At 43.7% G+C, this 12,256-nt stretch overlaps 1 protein-coding gene across 1 annotated transcript; it reads left to right on the top strand.

Annotated features, from left to right (window-relative positions):
* Positions 1 to 3,019: 3,019 nt before the first annotated feature.
* On the top strand, positions 3,020 to 3,802 carry LOC142182187 (serine/threonine-protein phosphatase 7 long form homolog). The gene has a single exon (XM_075256228.1). It carries the CDS (start codon positions 3,020 to 3,022, stop codon positions 3,800 to 3,802), a length of 783 nt encoding a protein of 260 aa, XP_075112329.1.
* Positions 3,803 to 12,256: the final 8,454 nt, after the last annotated feature.

Here is a 12,256-nt window from a genome sequence, read left to right on the forward strand (position 1 = left end):
CCGTACCGGGTGTTTACACCAAACTAATACATGACATGTGTCCTGCATATGGACTTCAATCATTTTAACCATGGTAAATCATATGCGTTCTCATCTAATTAAATTAATCAACCATAGTGAGTTAATATAGTTTGGTATAAACACGCGATATGGGTAAGGTTTTACCATTGGATACCTTTTTGTAGAAAATTTGGACATGAATCTTCGCCAGTTCAGGCGTTGTATCGCTAGTAAAAGAATGAAATCTACGAAAAAACTACAATTAAAAAGTTCTTCTATCAATCTTGAAAGAATTTATTTTTTCAGGTAGCTTTAAAATGTTTGCCTTAGAGTTTAAACTTTAAATCTTTGTACATTTAGTTATGAATTAATTAATAATGTATTAGTTTTTTTTATACTTAACTAGTGAAATATGCATAAATTTTTGAGATTCTAAATTTGAATAATTTTCTTATCTTTTATATGTAACCTTAAAAAAGAAAAAATAATTAATTTTTGGATAATTTTTATCTATAACAGCCAAAAAATATTTACGTCAAATGTTCTTAGAGGTGTATAACATCCATTCACTATAAAAGCCAAAAATTATCGGAACAAAAGGGGCTGTTATAGAGAGGATTGACTGTACTTGTTAATATGATACTAAATGAACAGTTGCCAACACTAAACTAATTTGATATTGAGGTTGAATGTACTTTCTCTATTTTAATTTAGATGATGTACTTTGATTTGACTTAAAATTTAAGGAAAAAAGAAGATTTTTGAAACATACCGTCCTAAAAGCTTAAGAGATTAAAGTTTTGTGGGGCCAAGGACTATAAAAGCTTATCATTATGGATAAAATAGTAAATTGATTCTAAATATAAAATTATGTTTTTCATTTTTAAACGGACTGTGTTAATTAAATTGAAACCGAGGGAGTAACTACTAACTAGATGAGGAGCCAAAATAAAAACTCGCTTTTTTCTTAGCAACAATTGGGCTCGTTTTGGTAAACAAGTTTGTACTACACATATTTTAAGCTAAAGGCTCTCAAATTCTCTCTCAAATCGCCGAAATTTTTTTGGACAAAAAGCACGTTTCTAATGTTAAAAAAAAGTTATATAACTAGGTAAAATGCAGTATAGTACTGCGTATTATTTAAAAATTATTTTTTTAACTAATTCGCAGTACTATACTGTGTTTTACTTATAATTTGGGCTCAACTATATTTTATTAAAGCAATTCGCAGTACTATACTGCGTTTAACTAAAATACAGTATAATACTGCGAATTGCTTTAATAAAATAAAACTCCTTCTTCTTCCTTGGACAACGACAGAACCGACTCCCCCATTAAAAAATTAATCGAGCACTGCTAGTCCCCCCTCCCCCGCGTCAAAGTTAAAAAAAAAAAAAAAAATTGGCCCCACCCGTCACCTAAAGAGCAAGGAGTGTAGGTCCCACACACAAGACAAGCTTTGGATTCCTTCTTTCGGGTGCAAAAATTCGATTTCAATCAAATTCAAAAAACTTAAATCGAGGTATTTCAATTTTGTTTATGTCGAAACTCGTATAGTACATGCATATTTGTATTGTTTAATGTGTTTCCACGTTAATTTGTGTTATGTTTGTGTTTAAATTTGTATCTTATTTATACCCAGATTGATTTATTAGCTTTGGTACAAAAAATTATTAAAATTTGATAAACTATTTATATTGTTAAAAAATTAATATTATTTATTTTGTTTGTTATTCATATTTGTATTTTATGTTGGTTGTTTTTATATGTAATAGTGACCTTTTAGCGTAGTAAAATAAATAGCCTTTTAGCGTAGTAAAATATAGAGCCTTTTAGTGTAGTAAAATATAGAGCCTTTTAGCGTAGTAAAATATAGAGCCTTTTAGCGTAGTAAAATGTAGAGCCTTTTAGCGTAGAGTCTATGTAGTTTAAGTATGTAGTAACTGCAAACTCTATCCAATTACACTTTATAAAATTAATTATTTAATTTATAACAATAAACTTACAAAAGTAACAAATTAATATATGTTGTAAAATTAACTCCAATATCGAGCTTGGAACCCATACATAATTATTCAGTCCAATTTTAAACATAATTAATTATTTAATTTATTAAGGTAATTTTAAAAATGTTGAAATTGACACGCATAATAATTAATGATAACTCGGTGCTACCGGGCCTCAAAAATCAAGCCTGGAACCCATACATAATTATTCAGTCCAATTTAAAATATAATTAATTATTTAATTTATTAAGCTAACAAAATTCTAAAAATATTGAAATTGACACGCATAATAATTAAGGATAACTTGGTGCTACCGGACCTCAAGTATCGAGCCTGGAACCCATACATAATTATTCAGTCCAATATTAAACATAATTAATTATTTAATTTATTAAGTTAACAAAATTTAAAAAATGTTGAAATTGACACACATAATAATTAAGGATAACTTGGTGCTACTGGGCCTTAAATATCGAGCCTGGAACCCATACATAATTATTCAGTCCAATATTAAACATAATTAATTATTTAATTTATTAAGCTAACAAAATTCTAAAAATGTTGAAATTGACACACATAATAATTAAGGATAACTTGGTGCTACCGGGCCTCAAATATCGAGCCTGAAACCCATACATAATTATTCAGTCCAATTCAATAATTTTTAATTTAATTCCTTAAACTAACAAAATTCTAAAAATGTTGAAATTGACACGCATAATAATTAAAGATAACTCGGTTCTACCGGGCCTCAAAAATCAAGCCTGGAACCCATACATAATTATTCAATCCAATTTTAAACATAATTAATTATTTAATTTATTAAGCTAACAAAATTCTAAAAATGTTGAAATTGACACGCATAATAATTAAGGATAACTTGGTGCTACCGGGCCTCAAATATCGAGCCTGAAATCATACATAATTATTCAGTCCAATATTAAACATAATTAATTATTTAATTCCTTAAACTAATACACACAATTAATTTTGTTTACATTATAGTAGACGACATGGACTTTCCTCCGCCTGCGCATCCTGGACCTACCGAGGATCAGCTACTAGTGTTACAGGGCGACCATAGGTCCTCCTTTGTATGGGAGGGACAGCTATCGATGCAGGCTCTCCGCCTTAGGAGACCTGACGATTTGTGGGAGTTCATCGTGGAGCATCATTTTCATGCCCGCGTAGTCGCGCGCCTACAGGCTACAGGCTTCTATACGATTTTTGAGCTTGGACGGATGCAGCTTGATTGGTCTCTTATCACGGCCTTGGTAGAGCGGTGGCGACCGGAGACGCACGTTTTTCACTTGTCCACTGGAGATGCCACCATCACGCTGGAGGATGTTCAGGTTTTGGACGGGCTACGCGTAGATGGACAGGTTGTGGCACTGCCCCAGTACATTAGATCCATGACCCGTGCACAGTTTTTGGATATGATGGGGCAGTTTACTGGTTATAGACCTCAGGGTGACGCTGGGGGCAGTCGCGTTGCTTTGTCAGCCATCGGAGATCATATGGCTGTTTTGCACCCAGACATTACCGATGAGACGGAGGATCTCCATATTGAGAGGTACACGCGGTTGGCGCTGCTCCTGTTTTTCAGGTGTGTCTTGTTCTCGAACACTTCGAGGAGTCTCGTGAGTATGCGCTTTCTCCATCATCTTCAGCAGTTGGATGATTTACCCCAGTACAGTTGGGGTGCTGCTGTTCTCGCATACCTGAAAGGAGCTTGTGCCGGTCGAGCATGGGACCAGCGGTGGACATATGTGGTTTTCTGCCCCTCCTACAGGTGACAACATTTTCGAATACTTTGTTCATTACTCCGAATTCTATATGGTCGAAATGACTCATAAATTTTACATCAACCTTTTATTTTAGGTTTGGGCCTGGCAGCGGATCATGCCGTTGCAGCCACCTCTACCACCACTTGCGTCCGGTGAGGCTTATCCGTTTCTCCCTCTAGATTCTAGGTGGATTCTCCGGCGTGGGAACTACTGAGGGACCGATGCTCATCATAATCTCCCCTTGTCAGGGATGTGCTAGATATGCTGGTGGACGGACAGGTAAATATGTACCTACACTTACTTGTTTTAAATTAAGTTGTGTTGCGCATACTCACTTTTATGTTATTATTTGGTAGTTCATCTGGACGTCATACAACGACGAGTTGCTAGCTTAGTTGTCTGTTTATTGCTCAGTCGATCGACTGCTTTGGAGCACCTCCGTCCCGATGATCTTCTTCGATATGGTTGAGTATCATGCCACAGAGCGTGTGCTTCTCCAGTTTCACTGTCCCCAGCCTATACCGGGGGAGCCTGGATGGGTGGATACACACTATCAGCGGGATGACCGTGCCAGGCTGAACTATATATATATGGGATGGCTAGAGCAGCAGGTCCATATTTGGGAGGAGCGAGTTGACCGTATTCCGCCATCACCTATATTTACCCAAGAGGCCACTATTCATCTGTATGCATTATGGTACCGCCGTCACACCCGACTGATTATCGGGAACCCCATTCATGTACTTGGCGAGCGCTACAGACCATACGCCGGGAGGCACGAGGCACTGGTATGTTTTTTGGCTTATTAATACCGTATAATTGTGATATAGCGTTATTTAATTAATATTTTAAATGTTTCACAGGCTATTGGGCATCATCACCTAGACCAGTTGGGACAGGAGATGCAGCAGCATACCGACATCCCTACAGTCATTGACTATGGCCGGCGGGTGGCACAGTTGGCTCGTCGGACCCTGTTTCAGGCGAGAGATACGGCAAGGTTGGACCATGAGGCTCAGTATGCGGCGCCAGAGGACTACCATCGGGGTAGGAGTGTCCCACGAGGTAGGGGTAGGGCACGGGGGAGGGGTGCCCCACGAGGCAGGGGTGCCCCACGGGGTCGTGGGGGACGAGGAGGAGGTGGTCCACAGCAAGGGGGCGTTGAGGCACCTGTCGACCCACCTGTTGAGGGACATGATGAGGACTTTGGAGTTAAGGCGCTTAGAGATGATCAGTCGGGTTATATACCTCAGGTAGATGAGCCTTCCAGCAACATGCCTTCATACAACCTTCAGCTATCTCTGCCAGCATCGCAGGTCACCCCGTCAGGAGCATTGTCGATCACGGGTACATTCGACGGGGATGTAGACCAGTACTTTGCATGCCCATATACCGCAGCTGAGGATCGGCCCACCCGGGACGTGGATGGCGGGCGTAGGTTGAGTTATGCCTCATCCCCGGCGGTCGATGCGGATCTACCACAGGCGCAAGTATTGTTACGCGGCACCTTCCTGAGATTCCTTGGAAGGGCGATGTAAGGCTAAACAACTGATGTCAGTGCAGTTGCTGTCCGCCAACTAAGGTCCCCTCCGTACGCTAGACTAGATTGTCAGTGTCGTACGGGAAAACCAATGTCAAGAGCAATTGAGAGAACAAGAATGAGAATTGAGAATGAAATAAAGCTTGATTGCATTAATGAAAGCTATTACAGAAAGGCAACGCGGTGTCGAGGGGGAGAGACACCAGTACAGAGAAATGTTTGCTTGCTAGAAAGTTTGATTGCTTGATCCCCCTAATAATGCTTAAAAAAAATAATCCAAATCTACATGACTAGACTTGATTAAACTAGAGAAACATAATGGAAGTACATGGAATAAAACTACTCTATATTTACAATGAAAAAGACTTAGTTTGCTATAAGGCAGAAAACAGGTCCGTTGTCAGCAGCATATTCTTTTGCATCAGGGTCTGCGCACGCGGCGCTGTTGGCATCTGCCTGCGGTTGGGCGCTGGCGAGGGATATCGGTGGGGCGACAGAGGTACATGCGCGCTTGTCACTTGGTGCGGCCAAGACCACGGGGCCGTCTGTGGCGCTAGGCATTGGAAGGCTTGCTAGGACGCCACGGGGCGCGCCCAAGGGGTCATGAGGCACTGCTGGAAAGCCGCCTATGACATTCTCCCCCACCTGAGTTGGCTACGTCCTCGGCGCCTTACTTGCAAGATAATCTTCAATTAGGTTCTTGTAGGCTTTGAGGTTTGTTCCTCTCTCCCAAGTGTTCTCCTCTGCATCACAGCCCTGCCATTTTACCAAGAACTCTTGGTGATCTTTCCTTGAGGCATGAATCACTCTATCATCAAGGATAGCTTCAACACGCCTTTTCCCGGTTGAATTGGGCCCTCGAATACTGGGTATTGTGAGCTGGCTCCTTGAAGGATCCTCCGAGTCTTCCCGAAAAGGTTTCAGGAGGCTGACATGGAAGACATGATGAATTTTCCACCAAGCTGGGGTATCCACCCGGTATGCAACTTTCCCAATGCGCCTTTCAATGGACAAGGGTCCAATGTATTTTTGCAATAAGCGAGGGTCATGGACCCCCGCAAATAAGTAACGCTTTGGAATTTTGACCATCACTTTGTCTCCTACCTGATATTCAACAAAGCGACGATTCTGATCAGCATGCCTCTTCATCCGCTTTTGAGCCTTGACAAGATAGCTCCGCACTATCTCCAAATTTTGCTTCCACTCTTTAGAGAAGCTAGCAGCTCGAGGAGATTTAGACATATTTGGTGCATTGACTGTGTGTGGGAGTAGCGGTTGCTGTCCGGTAACAATTTCAAAAGCGCTTTTGTTGTACTAGAGCTCTTTTATGAATTAAACACAGTTGAGCAGCATCCAGAAGCTTCACCCAATTCTTCTACGATCCGGTTATAAAATGACGGAGATATTCCTCCAACATACCATTGAACCGCTCCGTCTGGCCATCAGACCGCGGATGAAAACTTGAGTTGTGACTCAGATTCGACCCAAGGCACTTAAAGAGTTGGGTCCAAAAGTTACTAGTGAAGTGTGAGTCACGATCACTAACAATGTCTTTGGGTAGGCCCCAATATTTGACGACATGAGAGAAGAAGAGTCGAGCTGTATCTTCTGCTGATATATATTGTGAGGTAGCAATAAAGGTAGCATATTTGGAAAACCGATCTACCACAACCAAGATAGTTGTTAGATCTCCGACTTTGGGCAATCCGGTGATGAAATCCAGGGAAACACTTTCCCAAGGTCTCTTTGGGATAGTTAGTGGTTCCAAGAGTCCTGCCTGTGTTAAGCGGTCTGACTTGTCCTTCTAGAATACTAGACAAGTCTTCACATACTGAGCAACGTCATCGGCCATTTGAGGCCAATAATATGCACGGTGAAGTAACGCCATGGTGCGTTCTTCACCGGGATGGCCGGCCCACAGAGTATCATGACATTCCGCCAGAAGAGTCCTTCGTAGATCTCCTCCTTTAGGAACATAAAGTCGGTTCCCTTTCACTTTCAGAAAACCATCTTCCATGTAGAACTGGCAAGTCTTGCCCTGTCCCACCAAATCAACCAAATACTGTGCAGCAGGGTCTTTGATGAGTAAATCCTGTATCTGGTCCTTGATGGAGGTGGCGAGTAGGCACACCGATGCTAGATCAGCTCTCCGACTGAGCGCATCAGCAACATGATTGATCTTCCCACTTCAGTACTCCAGGTTCAAGTGGAATTCAGCTAGGAGTTCCTGCCACCTGGCCTGTCGACCATTCAACTTCGGCTGGGTCATGAAATGGCTAACAGCTGTGTTGTCTGTCTTGACCACGAACGGGGTTCCCAGCAGATAGTGCCTCCAGAGGTGCAAGTAGTGGACGACAACCAATAATTCTTTCTCATGGGCGGCATAGCGCCGCTCTGCATATTTTAGCTTCCGACTCTCGTACGCTACATGATGCCCTTCTTGTAGTAGGACTCCACCGAGGGCATAGTCAGATGCATCTGTTTGTACTTCGAATGGCTTGGCCAGATCAGGAAGGGCCAAGATGGGGCTACTAGACATAGCCGCTTTCAATGCGTTGAAGGCCTCCGCTCGCTTGGGTCCCCATTCCCAAGGCGTGACCTTCTTGAGGAGTTATGTCAACGGTACTGCAATGAGGGAGTAGTCTTTCACGAATCGCCGATAGAAATTGCATAGACCAAGGAACGCCCTCAAGGCGTGGATATCCTTAGGCGGCAGCCAATCTATGATTGCCTGAATCTTCTGCTGGTCCATCTTGATCCACCCTTACTCGATGACATGTCCGAGGAAGTCAATTTGCTTTTGAGCAAAAGAGTACTTAGGTAGCTTCGCATATAGTTCATGCTCCCGCAATCAAGCTAGGACCTTCCGCAAGTGCATCAAATGTTCCTCCAATGTTTGGCTATATACCACAATGTCATCCAAGTAGACCACCACGAATTCATCAATGTACTCTCGGAAGACTTGGTTCATCAAAGTGCAAAACGTAGTTGGGGCGTTAGTCAAGCCGAATGGCATAACCAGGAAATCATATGACCCATATCTTGTCACACCGGTCGTCTTGTTCTCATCACCCTCTGCAATCTGAACTTGCCAATAACCTGTCTTCAGGTCTATTTTGGTGAACATCGCCGCACTACCCAGTCTATCGAACAAGTCTGCTATTAGCGGAATAGGGTACTTGTTCTTCACAGTAATTTTGTTTAGAGCCCGATAGTCCACACAGAGTCGTAGACTACCATCATGTATCTTTTGGAATAGCACAGGGGACCCGTATGGGGATTTGGAGGGCACGATAATCCCTGTGTCTAGCATTTCCGTCAATTGTCTCCGAAGCTCGGTGAGTTCGGGTTGTGACATTCTGTAAGGCGCCCGGGCGGGTGGATTCGCACCCGGCACCAGCTCAATTTCATGGTCCACAGTGTGCCTAGGCGGTAGTCGCTTTGGCATGTCTTGTGGCATGACATCTTCAAACTCTAGTAGTAGCTCCTTCACGGGTTCAGGAATGGGACCCGAGGAGCGTTCTACATCTTCGATGCAGAGGGTTGCCAGGAACGTGAAATCATTTCTTTTGACCCCCTTCTTCAACTGCAAGGCCGAGATGTTTTCAGCGGCCATCTTCATGGGCATGCATGGGATAATGCAGGGCTTGGTCCCGTTTGCTCCCATCATCAGTAACATGTCAGCATACGGTACATGCATGGTGTTGGTTTGCCTCAGGAATTCCAATCCAACGATCAACTCGAAGCCATCTATGATCACCACGCGTAGGTTGAATTTTCCTTCGTAAGGGCCAAGCTTCACCGGTACTTCTTTGGCTATTCCACCCACTGGCTGGGGAGGTGAGTTGATAGCCTTGACACGGCCTCTACCTTTCCCTACAACTAGACCAAGGCGCTCCACCTAAGTCGAGGCTAAGTAGTTGTGGGTAGCACCCGTGTCTACCATGGCCCGAATGGGCTTGCCATTCACCTTCATCTCAACGAACATTAAGGTCCTCTCGTGCTTAAGAGGAGTCTCATCATCCGCCTTCTTTTTCCCTTTCTTGGTGACTGGACATGGGTCCTTCTTCTTACGGATACCAGCACTAGTCTCTGCTAATGCCTCAGAAATAGAGCCAACAATTGCATTGAAGAAACCTACTGGTTCAGTCTGATCCGCATCGTCTGAGTCGTCATCCGTCCCATCATCAAAAGTCTGATGGGCATTCATCTGTGCCTGTGGGCACTCATTGTTCCAATGTGGTCCGCCGCAATGACGACATCCTGAAGGAGGCTTCCTCCCCCGATCATTGTTGTTAGACGCAGCATTGTTGCTGCCTGTGGAGGTAGCCTTAGGTTTGGTTGAGCCCCAATCTCCCCCACTTCTGCTAGGGCCACCATTGCTAGACTAGCCCCCTTTGAATCCCGCTCGGGCAAGCGGCTGAGGCCTATCCTTCCGAGCTTCCATTTGATAGTCCCCAAGGCATTCAGCTGCTTGGATCGCCTTGGGCAGGGTATCTACCCGTTGTCTTTGTAGCTCCATACGGGCATAAGGTTTCAGCCCTTCTAGGAAAGTGAAGAGCTTGTCTTTGTCCCCCATGTCGCGTATGCTTAGCATGAGCGCGGAGAATTCCCGCACGTAGTCCCGCATGGATTTGGTCTGGCGGAGCTCCCATAGCTTTCTCCTTGAATTGTATTCAACATTTTCGGGGAAGAACTGTAGGCGTATGGCTGCCTTCAGTTATGCCCATGTTTCGAGAGCATCTTCACCGGCCTTGATGGCTTCGTATTTCACCCGCCACCAGAGTTTAGCATCACCCTGAAGATACATGGCAGCAGTTGCTACCTTCTTAGCTTCTTCTAGGCCCCCAACAACATCGAAATATTGTTCGACATCAAAGATGAAGTTCTCCACTTCCTTGGCATTCCTAGCTCCACTGTATGGCTTTGGCTCAAGAATTTTCAATTTTTGTGTCGCGGAAGTGGGGTTTGCAGCGTCCCCGATCTGGTTTCCACCGCCTTGCAGCAGGCCCTGTAAAGCAGCATTGACAACATTGAGCTTGTCTGTCAAGTCGTCAATAGTTTGTTGCATGGTAGTCACCCTGTCTGCCTCTTGTTCCCTGTAAGCTAAATCCTCGGCACGCTCCTGTTGGAGTCCCTCGAATTTGCCAAAAATTTCGGCTGCCTTTGTGGCTGCCGTTTGCCAGTCTACCTCGGAGTCACGACTGATGTTTTCTATGTCAACTTCGGCCTGGAGCACCCTGCGGTCCAGGTCGTCCAACCTTTGCCCTAGGCTGGTTCTTAGTTCAGGCACCGTATCCATGATGGGTAGTAATCCGTCAACCGTCTGTTCAAGGGCCGCAATGCGGTCCCCATGATTCACCATGGTCAGAAATGGTGGTAATGGCAATGCGTTCCCTCGTCCGATGTCGAGCCTAGGCTCTGATACCAACTGTTACGCGGCGCCTTCCTGAGATTCCTTAGAAGGGCGACGTAAGGCTAAGCAACTGATGTCAGTGCAGTTGCTGTCCGCCAACTGAGGTCCCCTCCGTACGCTAGACTAGATTGTCAGTGTCGTACGAGAAAACCAATATCAAGAGCAATTGAGAGAACATGAATGAGAATTGAGAATGAAAGAAAGCTTGATTGCATTAATGAAAGCTATTACAGAAAGGCAACGCGGTGTCGAGGAGGAGAGACACCAGTACAGAGAAATGTTTGCTTGCTAGAAAGTTTGATTGCTTGATCCCCCTTAATAATGCTTAAAAAAAATAATCCAAAGCTACAAGACTAGACTTGATTAAGCTAGTGAAACATAATGGAAGTACATGGAATAAAACTACTTTATATTTACAATGAAAAAGACTTAGTTTGCTATAAGGCAGAAAACAAGTCCGTTGTCAGCAACATAGTCTTTGGCATCAGGGTCTGCGCGCGCGACATTGTCTGCGCGCGCGGCGCTGTTGGCATCTGCCTGCGGTTGGGCGCTGGCGAGGGATATCGGTGGGGCGACAGAGGCACATGCGCGCTTGTCACTTGGCACGGCCAAGACCACAGGGCCGTCCGTGGCGCTAGGCATTGGAAGGCTTGCTAGGACGCCACGGGGCGCGCCCAAGGGGTCATGGGGCACGACTGGAAAGCCGCCCATGACAGTATGTTTGTATTACTTTAAAATTTCAATTGTTTTCTTTTCCTTAATGAGCTGACATTAATTAATTTTTAACTTTCTTATGTAGGTTTTGTCCCAGCCCATCTTTGAGGCCACTACATGCTTTGATGAGGACACCACGGATGCATATACTCAGGCGGCCGACGAGACCACGCCGAGAAAATGTTTTTTGACTCAACACGTACAATACAAATATACTTTTTCACATGCTAAGATTACTACTTGTTTTGTAGGTTGCTGACGACCCGGCGGCATATTCTTCCGATCCTGCCAGCTGTGGTGTCGATGCTGCTGCACATCCTCACATAAAGAGGCGGCTTGATAACGATGATCCAGATAGTGTATCCGGGCGGCAGGAGATGCGACTTAGGCCGGCAGCAGCACTGAAGCACACAAGCTACGGGACTCACTGATTTACTTATATTTTTACTTTGTGTAAATAGTGCATTATGTAAATAATGGTAACAATTATCTTTTAACAATATTTTTATTTTAATTGCTTTTGAACAACAATTTTACTTAAACAATACACAAGAAACACAAACATTGCAAACGTAACACAAAAACAAACAGTAGAACTAAAACCATCACTGCACAAAGGATAACTAAAACCATAAAACGCAGTACTATACCACGCTTTATATATTAAATTTTTCTGCAATAAAGCAGCTTTTTTCACATGGTTTTTATCTTTTTCAGAACGACAAGACAACTCCATAAAACGGAGTAGTATACATCGCTTTATATATTAAATTTTTCTACAATAAAGCAATTT

Source organism: Nicotiana tabacum, chromosome 6 (assembly GCF_000715075.1).
Source record: "Nicotiana tabacum cultivar K326 chromosome 6, ASM71507v2, whole genome shotgun sequence".
Lineage (NCBI taxonomy): Eukaryota > Viridiplantae > Streptophyta > Magnoliopsida > Solanales > Solanaceae > Nicotiana > Nicotiana tabacum.